General features: G+C 41.7%; 2 protein-coding genes across 2 annotated transcripts; one reads left to right on the top strand and one right to left on the bottom strand.

Annotated features, from left to right (window-relative positions):
* The first annotated feature begins 445 nt into the window (after positions 1 to 445).
* mief1 (mitochondrial elongation factor 1) lies at positions 446 to 17,542 on the top strand. Its single transcript, XM_024271973.2, has 6 exons — positions 446 to 587; positions 3,670 to 3,975; positions 4,714 to 4,861; positions 4,944 to 5,124; positions 15,093 to 15,364; positions 15,436 to 17,542. The coding sequence occupies exons 3-6, from the start codon at positions 4,715 to 4,717 to the stop codon at positions 16,252 to 16,254; spliced, it is 1,419 nt and encodes a 472-aa protein (XP_024127741.1). The 5' UTR covers positions 446 to 587; positions 3,670 to 3,975; position 4,714; the 3' UTR covers positions 16,255 to 17,542.
* LOC112146260 (myosin-2 heavy chain-like) lies at positions 8,787 to 12,883 on the bottom strand. The gene has a single exon (XM_024271972.2). The coding sequence runs from the start codon at positions 12,597 to 12,599 to the stop codon at positions 9,465 to 9,467; it is 3,135 nt and encodes a 1,044-aa protein (XP_024127740.1). The 5' UTR covers positions 12,600 to 12,883; the 3' UTR covers positions 8,787 to 9,464.

The following is a 17,542-nucleotide window of genomic DNA, read 5'->3' as shown; positions in this document are numbered from 1 at the left end:
AATACCAAAATGGAGAGCAATGTGGCTAAATATGCATGCAATTGTGCATGCATGCATACACAGTTGCATGTATCAAATGCAGCTATTTCTGTATTTTCTAAAATAAAATATCAAGCAAAACATAAATAACATCTTACTGTTAAAATTTTATTATTATTATTATTACAATATGTTTTGTTGTTTTTCATAAGTTCGGTCATAGCTACACAAGGTTTAAGCAACAACAACAATAATAAAAAAAAAGCTTGGAGTAAATAACATGAGTGTTCTTCTCTGCTCATTTTTTTTTCATGAGTATATTGTTTCTGATATTTAGTACTGAAATGTTTCATTTCACTTTTTTATGAGTGAATTGAAAAAGGAATTTTGCAAAATATAAAATGCTTTAAAACTGGGTTTAAACGCATTAAAAAAAAACAACAACAACAAAGGAAAAGTAACACTTGAACTTTAATTTGTTAGGAAGTGACTCGGATGTAGTAAGGTTTTGCTTCCGGGTGTCAGCGTCGCTCGTGACCCTCCTCCCGGTTTGAACAGGGACTTGTTTCCTATTCCAGCTCATAATTCAGAGGTTTCATCTCTGAAAAGTAGGTTGTTTTGTGTTCTCTTATCATTGTTTTTATGTTTTAACTTTTAGGTCGCGTTTAACGAAACGCCGCGTGTCTTAAAAGCTTTCTAAATGTAAGGTCAGCGTTAGCGTCACTGTCGGCTACTACACCGCTGTGAGCTAACTATCCAACCAACTAGTTGGAACCTCACGTTGATAGGCCTTTCCTGCACGTTACATTAAACAATGGGCATTATATTTTTATACCACATAATACTCTTAAATACAGTCAATGACAAATAAGAAACATTTTAACTCGTCATGCTTGTTAGCGGTCGATACGTTTGCCCTTTTCGAGCATGCGCACAACCCGACACTTAAAGTTTAACATCTGCTTTAGCTGGAGGACATATCTATTATCCAGGTGACGCTGTCATGAGGTTTACTTTTCGGGAATACTATCGCTGCTCATTCGAATTGTTAGCATAAACTCAAAGCTGAAGAACCGAATAATAGCTACTCGGATGAGCAGCGAGGCGTCTTCCTGATCAACAATTTACCCCCAAATTGCCCTAAAGAACACAAATAGCTGGAGAACAAACACGCAGTTTCTCCCATTTTAGTCATGGAATTGACGATTTATTTTTAACCTAGTCTGTCTCGTACGTTTTAAACTTGGAATTCGTCTCTATCAAAAAATATGTAACAGAAATTTCAATTAATAAAGTGTTTTCATGTGTATAAATATTTTTTTCGTCAAAATAACACACACAAGTAGAATTTACTTTCTCTAGAATGTTTCTTGTCCCTTTTTTAATTTATCACTAATATTAAGTGGAGCTACAGGGAGGACTTGTCTACATGGGGTGAAAATAATAAAAAAGAGAACAATAAAATATATTAGAATCCTAATAAAACTATAAAAATAAATACAGTACAGTACATTAAACTTTAAGAAAACTGAATATGAAAACAAACAGCAGAAAATACAGAAATTTTAAGTTTGGACCTAAATTTAGATAGAGTTGTTGAACATTTTGGTTTTACGAGGAAGTTGGTTTCATCTGTGTGCAGCGTTTTAGCTGAAAGCAACTTAATCCTGTTTGTTTCTGACTCGGAAGATGATTACTTCCTGCAGACCCCAGAGCTCTGTTGGGTTTTGTAAACGCATCAGGGCCTGACAGGTTTTTGGGTCCCACACAGATAAGAGATTTATACATTACAGAAAGTACTTTCAATATTCTTTTAATGTAACTGGAAAGTACTATAGAGCAAGAGTGATGTGGTCAGTTCTCCTGGTTCTGTTGGAGCAGCTTTCTGAAAGCTCTGCGGTTTTCCAATGGTCTTTTTTGTATTTGTATCTACAGTAATCCAGCCCTGGAGGAGATGAAAGCTTGAATCATCTTGTCTGGACATGAGATCTGAGTCTCACTGTTTGATTACGATGAAAAAAGTTATAATTCTGGCCTTAATGTGAGCACTGAGTCTCATGTGTTAGTCTATCATGGCACCATGTGTTCATTTTGAATTTTGGCTCTAAAATCCACTCTTCAATTAGCGTCCTTTTCTTATATACAAAAAAAGTGACTTCAGTTTTGTTGTTGTTGTTAGAGACCCACCCCAATGGAAATTGTTTTTTTCTACAGTCAAGCAGTACTAAAACCAATGTTTTTCCTGAGTCAGCGTTTACATAAAAGTCATACTTCTTAAATAGGTTCTGTGTTATCTAAAGCCTGACTTAAATCGAAGATTTTGTGTTCACAAAGCTGCTCAGCTGGATCAAAACAGCTTTTCAATGACCTTTAGAGAAAAAGGAAGACTAAAATAATCAGCATGGGGTTGTTAAACGTGACTTTTTTTCCCCTCCCTTTATTTCTGACCTTGTTTTTCAATGTTTTCCATTCAAATTCATTTTTTTGTTGCAAATTAGCAACACACTGCAAGAATTGGTTAAACCTGCAAGGATCAAGGGCGATTTTCTTCAGAAGAAGCTTAACGGCTTTGAGTGATGGTGGGGAAAATTCCTGACAGGAGTGAGCTGTTCACAATTTTTATAACATTATTTATTTTAGACAAATGAAAACATTTTTTGGTTGGAGAAGTTTTTCAGTTGCAGCGTTTTTCTTCCAGAAACAATGTCCTAAAGTGCTTTACCATAAAGTTCAGTAATTTCTGATATTTAATCAGATAATTCCTGCAAGGCTGCAGCAGAGCTTCAGTTCATGTCTGTAATAAATGATTCTTTTGTAGTTAGGATGTTTTGTATTTTTTGGTTCAAAATAAGAGTTGCTAACTCAAAGCGCTTCCTTTGAAAGACAAATTCAGAACCAAAATATGTTAATTTTATAACAGCAGCAAAAAAAAAAAAAAAAAAAAAGAATTATTGATGTTACAGTTAATTAAATCCGCTGGAAAAAAGATGGATATAATCTTTATTTACAACATGCAATTTTCATTGGAGTTTTATGTTTTACTGAGTTGAAATTAATTTGTTAAAATTAACAGACACTCCCTATAAAAAACACTGTACTGCTTTGTTTCATTAGATTAAAGGCATACAACAAAGTAAAATTTAAAATGAAACGATTTCCCTCTATTTTTAGCTTTCAGTTTTTGTTTTCTTCCAAAGCTTTATGTATGTCTGTTTGTTTTTGTTTAGTAAATGAATTTTTGTCATGAAATTGCTCACAATGGTCTTGTTTTTTCACAATGTGTTAAAAAGAGACTTTTGAAACCAAATGACATTTCATCTTTGAAGTCTTCTGTAATTTGGTGGAACAGCTGCAGAAAAAAAGATAATTTTTAAATGTAAAAACTGACTAATATAAGCATAGTTAACCTTCTGTGTCTGTGTGTACGTTTGTGTTTGTGTTTGTGTGTGGTAGGGGTGCTTCCCTTTGACACACAGACATTTTTCAAACTGATAAGACTTAAAGTTACAGTCATGCCTCGTTGTTTGCTGAAAAACAGACTCGCACTGATTCAAGCAGCTGAAACGAACCCTCTTCAGATGATTTTTTAACAGTTCATGATTATCTAGTCACCCTTTATGAAAGCTTGATTCTTTTTACTCCAGAATGTGAAGTAGCGTTTCAGCTAAAGCCACCCACTTCTGTTTCCAGGTTCCTGGCGTCCTCTTCCTTCTGCATGCGTGATTCCCGATGGGCAGCTGGTCCCGCGTAGCCGTGCTGGAGCTGTACCGCGCGCTGCTGCGTGCAGGGCGCCACCTTCAGTACACCGACAGAAACTACTATCGGCAGGCGGTGGCTCGCGAGTTCCGGCGCTGCCAGGCCCTGACGGTCCCTGAAGATAAGGAGGAAGCTCTGAAGAGGGGCCAGTTCTTCCTGAACAGCAGGCTGGGTGGGCTTATGTAGGAAGGAGGGATCACCTGGGCCATCAGGAGGTGGGCTAGAGAGGAGATCTCTCAGGTAAGACGACATGTTTTCCTTTCCTACCAGTGCAGTTCAGAAAAATTCAGTTTCAAGAACTACTAATGACAATTGTGTTTTTAACATGTTTTTGTACCATTTTTTACTATGATAAAGGAAATATATTAACCCACAGGTGTCGAACTCCAGGCCTCAAGGGCCGGTGTCCTACATGTTTTCCAACCAACCTGCCTTTGAAGCTCCTTATTGGCCAAACACACCTGATCCAGGTAATCAGCAGCAGATGAGGCAGGATTTCTGGAAAACCAGTAGGACGTCGGCCCTCGAGGACTTGAGTTTGACACCCCTGTATTAACCCTTGTGCTACCCTTGGCATGTTAACATTAAAAGTGGGGTCATCTAGACACATCAATATCAGGGTGGGGTCATCTAGACCCCATAAAATAGCACGAGGGTTATGAATATTTAGATAAAATAGCATTTCTGAATAAATAGCATTTCTGAATATTTCTTTATTCAAATCGTGAATCAGGAGTAGAGAAATAAATGTAGTATGTAAAAGATCTCATTTGTGATTAGAAAACATGCTGCTAAGGAACGTGGAGGGTAAAGGGGTGCTATGGTCCTGTGCTATGGTCCTGCCCACAATTTCTAATGAACTCTTATGAATAATTAAAAGACAGCTATGAACACTTTGAAAACAGAGTAAATGATGGTCGTAGTGACTCTTGCAACAACAAAAAAAAATTGTGTCCTTAACTCTCCTCTCGTCTGCAGGATGGCGGGGGTGAACGGGGATCGTAAAGGAAAAAAAGACGACAATGGAATCGGAACGGCAATTGACTTCATGCTCTCCAACGCCAAGCTGGTGCTCGGGGTGGGAGGAGCAGCCATGCTCGGCATCGCCACACTAGCTGTCAAAAGAGTAAGCATGACAATCCCCCCTCTGCTTCTGTCTGTTTCCATGGCTATCTGTGATTAAGGGGATGGGGTTAACTGTTCCGCAGATGTACGACCGTGCCATAAGCGCCCCCACCAGCCCCACCAAGATGCAGCAGGGCGGGAAGAGGAGCTGGGAGGAGCCTGCGTGGATGGGGTCATCACCACGAGTGCTGAACCACGACATGAAGTCCACCGTCAGCAGGTCTCTCCAGACTCTGCCCACTTCCTCACACGCCTGTGAACCAGGTGAGGCTGAAGATGGTGTCACCGTTACAGTTTCCACTTTTCATGCATCAGAAGGTCAGTCAGGCGTTCTTTTGTTTTCTGTTCAACCTGCTGACAGACGGCCTTCTCGGAGGAATCCTGCTCTTTCTTTACAGTGGGTGTTGGTCTTTGTTAGAACATCCAGTTGCTTTCTAGTCGGCTAAATTAGCTGTTAAAGTTTCTATTTTTAGAAACTGTTTAGTGTAGTCTTAGACATTTTGTATTTTTAGCCACTTTGTTTTCCTAAAGCTGGAAGTGTGCAAAGCAAAAATTCCCCTCATTAAAAAGGACACAATATTGAAAGATGTTTTATTTAAAAAACTGTCAGCAATTTGTTCAAAATAAGAAAAAAAATCAAGTTTTAAAGAGAACAGAGTTTTAAAATCTGAGGCAAAGAAACACAAATATAAGTCGTGTATTGGTAAAATCCCTATTTAGCACTAAAGTATTATTTACAAATTTGAAGACATTTTAATTCACATTTGAACATAAATCTATGCTTTTTTAGGTTTATAGTTAGGTTTGAAGGCTTAAATCAAATAAGGTTGAAAATCTGAACTAACAGGAAAAAACGGGTTATTTTTTTAAAGCTTCTAAACATTTATTTAATAAAACATATAAAGTACTACTCATAGATGGGTTCTGAACTGTATCTGGTTCATCACCCAGGACCTGAGCCCTTCATCAGTGAGGTCTTTAACTCGCACATCCGAGAGAACTTCAAACAGGTTCCGAGGGAGGTTGGTGACATTGACTCCGAGTGGATCATGTTGTCTCTGCTGCTTTGTGGAGCTGTGTCGCAAGGTCTTTGGTCCCTGCGTGGTGGCAACACCCGTACTCGGTGGTGGACAGTGGAAGTAAGGGATGGCTTCAAGCTATCAGTCGTGGCTGGTTTGTGGGACTCCAGAGGCAGCTGACAGCACCAGCAGTCAAACTGAGGTGTGCCCCAGGCTGTTTTGGAGCCAAAAACTCTGTGCTGGGAAGTACGGTGAGGCCGTGGAGAATCTGGCAAACCATCCGATGCCTCAGGATGGAAAAGCAGTTTTCTGCAGGCACTGTTTTCAGTGCAGGTGGGGAACTGCTGACTCCAACTGGGGACATTGTCGGGCAATGGAAAGAATACTTCAAGGATCTTCTCAATCCTGCTGAGACTTCTTCCCTTGAGGAAGCAGAGGCTGAGGACTCTGGGGTGGAGCTGACCATCACCCAACCTGAGGTCACTGAGGTGGCCAAATAGCTCCTCGGTGGCGAGGCTCCAGAGGTGGATGAGGTTTGCCCCAAGGATCTCAAATCTCTTGATGCTGTGGGAGTGTCTTGGCTGACACGTCTTTTTTCATTTTTTAGGCTAATTTTGCATTTAAATAATATTTTATCTGGCTATTAGCTTCAGCGTTTTCAGCTATTAGCCTCAGTGATTTTAGCTATGAACTTCAGCATTTTTAGCTATCAGTTTCAGCATCTTCAACTATCAACACTAGCATCTTAAGCGGCCAAATTCAGCTTACAGCATTTACACTAGCATTGTCACAGGTAATGCTATATATCTAGTTTTTAGTTAGTTTAAAGCTAATGAGGGTTAAGAGGTGTGCTTTACATCCACTTTGCCCATGACCCTATTAGTCGACTAATCGGAAATAATAATTGGTGATTAGTCAACTATTAAAAATAATCGTTTGTGGCAGCACTAGTGTCTGGGCGCTCCCTTAGAGATAGGGTGAGGAGCTCAGTCACCCGGAGAGAGCTCGGAGTAGAGCCGCTTCTCCTCCACATTGAGAGGAGCCAGCTGAGGTGGCTCAGATATCTGGTCCGGATGCCTCCTGGATGGGCTGCACGGTGGCGCAGTGGTTAGCGCTCTTGCCTTACAGCAAGAAGGCCCTTGTTAGACTCCCGGCTGGGACCTTTCTGTGTGGAGTTTGCATGTTCTCCCCGTGCATGCGTGGGTTTTCACCGGGGACTTCGGCTTCCTCGCACCGCCCAAAAACATGCTTCATAGGTTAATTGGTGACTCTAAATTGCCCCTAGGTGTGAATGTCAGAGTGCATGGGTGTGTGATTGAGGCCCTGCGACAGACTGGCGACCTGTCCAGGGTGGACCCCGCCTTCGCCCATCAGCAGGCTCCGGCACCCCCGTGACCCCGAAAGGGAAGAAGCGGTCTGGAAGATGAATGAATGAATGCCTCCTGGATGCCTCCCTGGAGAGGTGTTCCGGGCATGTCCCACTGGGCGGAGGCCCCAGGGAAGACCCAGGAAACACTGGAGAGACTATGTCTCTCGGCTGGCCTGGGAACACCTCGGGGTCCCCCCAGAGAAGCTGGAGGACGTTGTTGGGGAGATGGAAGTCTGGGCATCTTTGCTTGGTATGCTGCCCCCCTGGTCTGGTCCCAGAAGAGCGGAAGAAGATGGACGGATGGATAACAAAGTATTTCGAAACCTAAAGACACATTAACATGCTCAAAATATTTGCTTACTGAGGCCTATTTATAAAAGGAAAACATTTTAATATATTTGAACTCATGATTAAAAACAAATCAGGATGCCCATATGAACAAAGTGCTTTGAGACATTACATCCTTACAAAAGGTGGGGGGGGGGCAGAATGTACTACTTTCCTTCTTTCACTGTGCCCCCTGCTGCAGTGAAAGCCCCTGGTTACAAACAGAGCAGTGGCTTTCTCATCTGCCAGCTCCAGGACTGTCCTGACTGCAGTCTGTGTGTTGTGACTCGATGTTGATCTCTCAGACTCATTTGGAGATTCTGAACCGCTCTTAGTCTGGCTCGTCACCTGGAGCCCATCTGTGGTAGGGCATCATACCATGGGTATTAGCCCTGGACAGATTAGCTTCTAGGATCACTCAAGCGCTCAAACCCCTCCACCACGGTAAGGTGGCGGCTCACGGAGGGGAAAAATTTGGTGTGTTGCAATTCTTTCTGCGTGATCGAAATTTAAAGAGCTGGTAACTGATTCCTAATTTCATTTTTATTCTCACTCTATAGTATTAAAGCATCAGAATTTTTTGTTTCATACCAGCTTGTAAAGAATTGCAACACTTTTTTTCCGAATTCACTAATTTAACTAATAATAATTCTAAATTTTGGTTGGGTGGGGCGAACTGAAGTGCTCAGAGAAAACCCACACTGATTAGTTAGCGCTCTTTTTTTATTTATTTTTTTTATTTTTTTTTTAGATTTAGACAAATTTGCTGTTGTGCTACACTGGGAGATGGGGTGGGTTTATGTGTGCCTGTAGTGGGGGGGGTTAAGAAATGCATACCCCCCTGAGGTCTCCTCCCTAACAAGTGACGTTTCCTGTTAGTGAGGAGACTTCATGGGGTACGCTATGACCCCCCCACCCCCAATATACACAAACGCACACATGTTCCCTATATCCCAGGATAGCACAAGGATTTAGAAGCCTACAAAAGTTCAATAAAATAAAAACAATAATTACAATTCTAATAATAATAATTTCTCCACGTCCCATTTTTAACCCTAATTTCTTTTTCTCCTTTTTCCATTTAATTCCTACTCCATAGTATTAAAGCGTCTGCATTTACTGTGTCCTACACTACTAATAATAATAATCACTAAAAAAGAATTCTAAATTTTAGGTTCGGTGGGGGGAACTGAAGTGCTCAGAGAAAACCCTTTTTTTTTTTTTTTTACATCAGATCTGATTTAGACAAATTTGCTCTTGTGCTACACTGGGAGATGGGATGGGTTTGCGTGTGTCTGTGGCGGCGGCGGGGCATTTAAGAGTCGCATACCCCCCTGAGGTCTCCTCCCTAACCAGTGAAGTTTCTTGTTAGGGAAGAGGAGACTTCATGGGGGTTACGCCATAACCCTCCACACCCCCACATACACTAACACTTACACACATGTTCCTTATATCCCGGGATAGCACAGGAATCACAAAGCCAAAACAGGTTAATTAAAATAAAATTAAAAAAATAAGAAGAATTTCCATATCCCACCAACCATCTGTTTACTGTTTTTTTTCCCTTCCTACTCAAGTTCTAATACAATAAACATGACTAAAACTAAAGGCAAGATAGCAACAACTACTACCAAAGATAACATTTGATAAAAACTAATAAAAACATAAAACAACAACTAACAACTAAAACAACTCAATAACATTTTTAAGTAAAGCTAATGCTGTAAAATCCGCCCCACCCTCCAATTACCCATTTGCCCCTTTTCTAAACATTAGTTTGCACGTTGGAGGAAAACCCTGGATCTTTGTTCTGGTTCAGGTTCAAATCTGAAACCTTCATTTCCAGTTTGCTTTTCAGGTCTTCCAGGTCAAATCTGTCCCTCTCGTTTTCATTCGTCTCTTCTTCCTGTCAGCTCAACCTGCAGGTCTTCGAGTTCCTTTTGGAGAAGGTCATGTTCATGTTTTTCATTCAAATTTTCCTCCTTCGCTTTTAAAACTCTGTCGTTCACATCATCCAAGGCATGCAGCTTCTTCTGCAGATCATCAACTTCAACATGAAGGTTGAAGTTTTCTTCTGCCACGTGGTCAATTTCTGCTTTTATCTCCTCATAGTCAGTCTCCAGAAGTTGCCGCTGTTTTAGAAGATCAGTCAGCATTTCTTTTTTGTCTTTGAGGTCCTTAGTTTCCTCTCGAAGGGGTCCTAGTTTGTCTAGTACGTTGTTATATTGACCTGCCAGTTTACAAACGTCCTCTTGCTGCTGTTTCAGATGAGAAACCTCCTCCTGAAGCTGCTTCTTCTTATCTTCCAGTTTGGACTTTTCTTCAGAGATTCTCTGATATTCAGCTTGAACCTCTTCTAGTTCCTTATTTTCCTTCTGGAGATCTTTGATTTCTGTCTCTAGAGCAGCGACTTCCTTTTGGGGAGCTTGTATCTGAACCTGCAGGTCTTGAATTAGCTTCTGGAGAACCTCCTGTTCTTTCTTTGCTTTCAAATGTGTCTCCTTTGCTTTTACCACTCTGTCCTCCGTACGTTTCAAATTTGAAATCTTCTTCTGCAGATCATCAACTTCAACATGAAGGTTGAAGTTTTCTTCTGCCACGTGGTCAGTTTCTGCTTTTATCTCCTCATAGTCAGTCTCCAGAAGTTGCCGCTGTTTCAGAAGATCAGTCAGCATTTCTTTTTGGTCTTTGAGGTCCTTAGTTTCCTCTCGAAGGGGTCCTAGTTTGTCTAGTACGTTGTTATATTGACCAGCCAGTTTACAAACGTCCTCTTGCTGCTGTTTCAGATGAGAAACCTCCTCCTGAAGCTGCTTCTTCTTATCTTCCAGTTTGGACTTTTCTTCAGAGATTCTCTGATATTCAGCTTGAACCTCTTCTAGTTCCTTATTTTCCTTCTGGAGATCTTTGATTTCTGTCTCTAGAGCAGCGACTTCCTTTTGGGGAGCTTGTATCTGAACCTGCAGGTCTTGAATTAGCTTCTGGAGAACCTCCTGTTCTTTCTTTGCTTTCAAATGTGTCTCCTTTGCTTTTACCACTCTGTCCTCCGTACGTTTCAAATTTGAAATCTTCTTCTGCAGATCATCAACTTCAACATGAAGGTTGAAGTTTTCTTCTGCCACGTGGTCAGTTTCTGCTTTTATCTCCTCATAGTCAGTCTCCAGAAGTTGCCGCTGTTTCAGAAGATCAGTCAGCATTTCTTTTTGGTCTTTGAGGTCCTTAGTTTCCTCTCGAAGGGGTCCTAGTTTGTCTAGTACCTTGTTATATTGACCAGCCAGTTTACAAACGTCCTCTTGCTGCTGTTTCAGATGAGAAACCTCCTCCTGAAGCTGCTTCTTCTTATCTTCCAGTTTGGACTTTTCTTCAGAGATTCTCTGATATTCAGCTTGAACCTCTTCCAGTTCCTTATTTTCCTTCTGGAGATCTTTGATTTCTGTCTCTAGAGCAGCGACTTCATGTTGGGGAGCTTGTATCTGAACCTGCAGGTCTTGGATTAGCTTCTGGAGAACCTCCTGTTCTTTCTTTGCTTTCAAATTTGTCTCCTTTGCTTTTACCACACTGTCCTCCGTACGTTTCAAATTTGAAATCTTCTTCTGCAGATCATCAACTTCAACATGAAGGTTGAAGTTTTCTTCTGCCACGTGGTCAGTTTCTGCTTTTATCTCCTCATAGTCAGTCTCCAGAAGTTGCCGCTGTTTCAGAAGATCAGTCAGCATTTCTTTTTGGTCTTTGAGGTCCTTAGTTTCCTCTCGAAGGGGTCCTAGTTTGTCTAGTACCTTGTTATATTGACCAGCCAGTTTACAAACGTCCTCTTGCTGCTGTTTCAGATGAGAAACCTCCTCCTGAAGCTGCTTCTTCTTATCTTCCAGTTTGGACTTTTCTTCAGAGATTCTCTGATATTCAGCTTGAACCTCTTCCAGTTCCTTATTTTCCTTCTGGAGATCTTTGATTTCTGTCTCTAGAGCAGCGACTTCATGTTGTGGAGCTTGTATCTGAACCTTCAGGTCTTGGATTTCTTTGCAGTAAAGGTCTATTTGATTCTTTTTCTTCAAATTTTCCTCTTTTGCAACCTTGAGTTTTTCTTCTACCTCGTCAAACGCTGAAATAATTCTCTTCAGCTCCGCAACATTGAGTTCAAGGTTGGAAAATTGTATCACCAAGTTCTTGGTTTCTGCTTGTTTCTCGTTACATTCAGACTCCAGAGCTTCTCGGTGTTTCAGTTCTTCTGTCAGAGCGTTTCTTTCTGCTGTGAGAACGTTTGTTTGTTCTTGAAGCAATTCCAGTTGTCTTTTTTCCTCCTCACGTCGAACAATCAGCTGACGTGTTTCCTCCTTCTGCTGTCTCTGATCAGAAATCTCTATTTCCAGTTGAGCCTTCAGATCTGTGAGTTGTAACCGTTCTTGTGTCATTGAAGGATAGTTCTCTTCCATCCTCTTCTGTTCCTCATTTTGGTTTTTCAACTCCTGAAGGCTTTGCCTTAGTTCCTCAGTTTGTTGTGTCAAAGCCTGGAAGTCATCAAATTCTTTTTTCAAATCCGGTTCCAGGTGTGCTTTGCGGTCAATCTTTTTCTGGAGTTTCTTCTGTTGAGATTGCAGAGCTCGCTTCTCTTGTTCCAGAATCTTTTGTTCAGACTTGAGGCCAGAAATGTCTTTTTTCATTTCTTTCAGTTGCTGAAGTTTGGACTGAAGTGCTTCATTTACTGTCCTCAGCTCCTGGTTACTTTCAGAGACCTGAGAGGTTTTTATCCTCTCCTCTTCACACATTTGTTCCACGTGGGTCTGCTTTTCGACGTCCACTCTTAGACTCTCCACCTGCTTCACCAGTCTTTTGTTTTCCTTGATAGCAGCTTTCCGTGATTTTTTCAGGTCTTTGTATGAAGCATCCAAGTCTTTCCTTTTTTGCAATTTCTTGCAAATGTTCTCAACATGTTTGTTCAAAGCGTCGTTTTGCTCCATAAGCCTCTCTGTGATTTGTTTCAGTTCTTCAGTGGAAACATCCACCTCTTGAAATTCTTCAACGTGTGACATTCTGGGAAAATTTTTTGTTGTTCCAGGAATGTGTGGCGCTTGTGTTCTTGTGCTCGTCTTGCTGGGTGTCTGTGAAGACTAACTCGGATCTGCTGGAAGATGCTGGATAGGAAAAAATTAAGACGATTTAATGATGTCAGACGACATCATTCAGGCTAAAATGTCAGCGACACACACGTCCTACTGATGTCAAATGATGTCATCACCCATGACATTGTGATGTCACTGTGTGATGATGTCACTGTGTGATGATGTCACTGTGTAATGACGTCACTGTGTGATTATGTCAATGCGTGATGATGTCACTGTGTGATGATGTCACTGTGTGATGATGTCATAGTCCAGACTGATATCAGCAGCTGACTAGGGTTTTGAACAGTTGCTGCTGCTTTATACTGATATCAATTGTGTAACATACAAGACTAATTTTTGTAGTTTTTCTGATCTTGTTACCAACCTGCAGCATTTTGATCTAAGTCATCATAAATGTTATTTAACTAATTAATCCTGAATTTGCTCTGCTGGGTTTTTTCCTGATGACATATAATGCAAACACTTTCTGTGTTCATTGTTCTGTGTTAAAAACTCTGTCATGGAATTTAGAAAATAGCAAAAACAGGAGGGATGGGAAATGTAGTTTGATCCATTCGTGAGGGTAAATACTGAGTGTAATAATGAAATATTCAAAGGGTTTCTTGCAGTGTACAAAGAAGTTCTTACTTTGCTGTTCCCTCCGAAAACCATAAAAATGCTTTTGGTCAAATTAAAAAATGAAGAATATTCACAAAATATTTGAAAAAGAAAATAAGTGAACATGAACACAAAATGTTTATCAGTAATTAAGTGAAGATATATACAAATCAGCTGTTGTCCAAGTTCAGGGGGACAAGGGGACAATTGCATATCTAACATTCTTTATCTCATTTTTTGTACATGTGGTCTCCAAACATGTAAATGTAATCAGAAACTACATGTTTTTACATTTTTGTTTATGTTTAAAGTTCAAGGATGTGTGAGTGTAGATTTAAGCCTTGAAGTACTTTATATTTGTTTTCTCAAATATTTGCTTTGAAGCTTAAAAAAATAACTTTAGGCTTTTATCTTCTTTTCTTGCCTATTTTTTTTCACTTTTTACTGATCCAGACCGACTAAAACCTCGACACGATCCAAAGTGTGAGTTACACCTCTAGTTTCAATTCAGAGTTTTTGAGTTTTCACTGCAGAGCTGATCCTGCCTTTACATGGGCTTACATTGAGCTCAAAATGGCAACATCGACGACTGTGTGTAAAGTTGGAGCTGAAGCAGAGCAGAATGCTGTTTTAAAGCAATTTTACATTAATGATAAATTGTAACTTAGTCAATTGTAACTGAAACGTGTACAATATTTATTTTAAAAAGGTCCTATCTGATAATATAATTTTTTTCTCTTAGATAGTTTACAAATCAAATATAAATGTCACTAGTCCTGCCTGCAGAATGCTGCACAGCTGCTTCCCTAAATTCCTCTGGATATTAAACGAGTCGTGGATCATTTCTCTCTGACGACCTCCAGACCTTAAGGACCGGTGTTGCATGCTTTCCAACTGACCCGCCATCGTAGCTTCATGGTGACACACCTGATCCTGACAATCAGCAGCAAATGGTTTCTCAGAAACCAGCAGGAGACCAACCTCAAAGCCCGGAGTCTGACACCCCTGCTTAGAGATTTCACAATAAAACAAAAACTAGGGTCAAAATAAAAACCGATAAAAATCAGTCTTACTTTCTGCTATAAAAATCACGGCTGCTGATTTTGTTTTTCTCCATTGGTTATGTTTTCTTTTAAATTATCAATCAAATCATTAGATTGTGTAGAAAAAAGGAGGCTGTCACAAAAGTGAATAAAAGACTGACCATTTTCAAACTTCTAAATTATAGCTTCAAGTCAAAAGGAAAATTATTTGTCAAAATAAAGCGATTGAGACATTCTAAACCACTTTAAGATAGTAAAGAAAAGGTTGTCATGGCAGCTTTAGGAGTAAGATTTAAAAGTTTAAAATGTGGTCACAGAAATATTTATGTGTAAAAAGAAAGTTTTAAAGCAATTTAAGAGGCCAAAGTCTCTTAATTTGTAAGATGCTACAGAAATGAGGAGTCGGTTTCAGTGGTATAACATGTTCTCTTAAACACTTTTCCTTAGTTTATAAATAAAATATAATCAGTAAAAATATCTAATGGTGCAAATATGAAATGTTAAACTTTAAATTTATATTCAATTTCCTGTTAAATTGTCAACCGGTTTTGAAACATTTTTGTTTATTTCAGAGGTCGTCAAGGCAACGTGCACACTTTTTTTGTAATGTCACATGACCTCAGAGGAGAGATTGTTTTAAAAAAAAAAAAACAGCTTTAGAAGCTTCAAGACCAAAACTTTAGTAAAGTCACTTCAGAATTTGGTCGTTTTCCACCAAACTTGTGGTTAATTTGGCCTCAACCTGTGCTTGTGTCATCAGACCGTCTGCGCAGAGCCGTCGGCCGCTCTGCCGCTGGAGGAAGTGGCGCCTGCCAGTCAGACCTGCAGCGGGCTCGCATGCGTCTGTGTCTGCAGGAGCGTCTGTGGGAGTTCTACCAAAAACACGTCAACATCCCGACTGAGGAGCAGACTGTGGCCAGGAGGGCGGCGCTGGACATCTGTGCGGAGCTGAGAGTGTTCCTTCACGCCAAGCTGCCCGACATGCCGCTCAGAGAGATGTACCTGAGTGGAAGCCTGTACGACGACCTCCAGGTCTGCATTCGCTCCAGGTCTGTCACCGTTTCACTCCTTAAGGTTGGACTGAAACTTTCCTGTCCTCTCAGGTGGTGACGGCGGACCACGCCCAGCTGATGGTGCCTCTGGTCTTGGAGAAGAATCTGTGGTCGTCTATCCCAGGAGAGGACACGATCATGAACGTCCCTGGTTTTTGGCTCGTCCGCAGGGAGAACTTGGAATATTTTCCCAGGAATAGCAGCTACTGGGACCGCTGCATGGTCGGCGGTTACCTCTCCCCTAAATCGGTCCTTGAAGTCTTTGATAAGCTGGTGGGCTCCGTCAACTGGCCGGCTATAGGGAGCGTCCTGGACTACATCATCCGTCCCGTGGTTCCCTCTGAGACTCTGACTCTGGAGGTCCAGTACGAGATGGACCGGACTCTGTACGTGGACTTCCTGCCTTTGCTGGTGATGGAGGATGGAATCTCGCTGATTGCCAAACCACACCGGCTCGCCGCAGAGCGCCATGAAAACCTGTGGCGGCAGAGCTTCCGCGTGGCCGAGACAGCGCGCCTCCGGGCTCTGGATCAGGAGGACGGAGGCTGCCGCTCCACCTGCCTGAAGGTGGCGAAGGCTGTGTGCAAGCTCCACCCCGCCCTGCACCGGCTCAACTCCAGCCAGCTCACCAACGCCATCCTACTGCTAAGCGAGAAGGAGGGGGACTGGACCCAGGAAGCGCTGGCCGACCGTTTCCTTCAGCTCCTCCGGGCTCTAGTGGGACACCTGGAGGCCGGGAAGCTCCCCTGTGCCCTCAGCCCCAAAGTGAACTTATTTTGTGAGCTAACGGAGCAGGAAGTAGACGAGCTGGGGTACACGCTGTACTGCGCTCTGTCAGAACCTGAGGGGCTGCTGAAAACCACACAGTGAGAAAACCCATGCATGGAAAACCCCCATTCCTTACCGTTGACTCTCAACGTCCATGCAGAAACATGTTCCAGACCGTAACAGTGTTTTCACTCTGTGACACAAACGTTTTCATCCTTTAGTGAATGGGCCTCCTTAAACCCATTGTCTTATGAAGTCCAAAGACGGCGCAAGCAGGGAAAGTGGGTTTTAAAGCATTTCAGGGTCAGAGTTCACGTAAAAGTGAGAAATGCTCAAAGAAAGGAAACGTCAGCGGCAGATAAATCCTCATACTGAAGGATTTATCAAGTCTTTCTCAATAATACAGCCGCTGAACTCTTATCTGCTCCCTTCATTACTGAAACATGTATAGAAAAAGGACACGCCCACAAATGAGGAGCAGCTCAGTGCTGTGAGGGGAGGAGCTAACCATGGAATGATGGGAAACAGTGCAGCTCTTCTTTTTTTTCACAACCGGTTTTGTGCTCGTGACATTTCTCCATGAATTGACCATAGAAATGTCGAGTCATGCTGCTTTAATTTCCTCTTCGCCCTGAATATCTCCGTCGTAGGCGGAGCTTTCTCACTAAATGTTTTTGACTCAGAAATCTGAAGGAGCTTGAGTGATGAGGAGCTCATCCGTGAAGGGTTTGTGTGCTAGTCTCATTAAGTTAAGCTGGAGCCTGCTCTCAGAATAGTAAGGTGCGCTGTCGGACCACATGAAACCCGGATCAGCTCATAAGCAGCAGCCAGACGGGAATCAGCTAAACATGGATCCAGACAGGACCTGCAGAGATGTGCTAACCTCTTAGTTATGTAATCACAGCTACTTAGGCCAAACTTTCTGTTCAACTGAGTCGAAAAGTTGTTTTTGTGTCAAGAATGTCCAGCTGTCTTATTTCGTTTTAGTGAAAATATTCACTAAACAAACATCCAGAGATAACTCAGTGGTCTGTATGGTTTCTGTGCAATTAGTCATCAATATGATGGAGAGGTAAATATTTTTCTATTTATTATGCATTTGTAACCAAAAAGATGCTATTTATTTTCACCGTACCGTTGAGTGTAAGTGCTTTGTTCTGGCTGTACAACATAATGTGACCATGCAAACGTCAGATCCTCCTCTGAGTCGGGGTAGCAGGGACATCACTGTGCCACCCGATGGAAAAGCAGCTGCCAGGTGGGGGGGGCAGACGGTCACACGCCGGGGCGCGTGTCCCTCTGCCGTCAGTCCGGTCGCTTTTATCTTTCCTGTATAGGAATCTGCTTGAAAAGACTGGATCAAAGTTGAATAAACACATCAAATTACAAA

This window comes from Oryzias melastigma, linkage group LG8, assembly GCF_002922805.2.
Source record: "Oryzias melastigma strain HK-1 linkage group LG8, ASM292280v2, whole genome shotgun sequence".
Classification (NCBI taxonomy): domain Eukaryota; kingdom Metazoa; phylum Chordata; class Actinopteri; order Beloniformes; family Adrianichthyidae; genus Oryzias; species Oryzias melastigma.
This window is presented reverse-complemented; position numbering and strand designations above follow the sequence as displayed.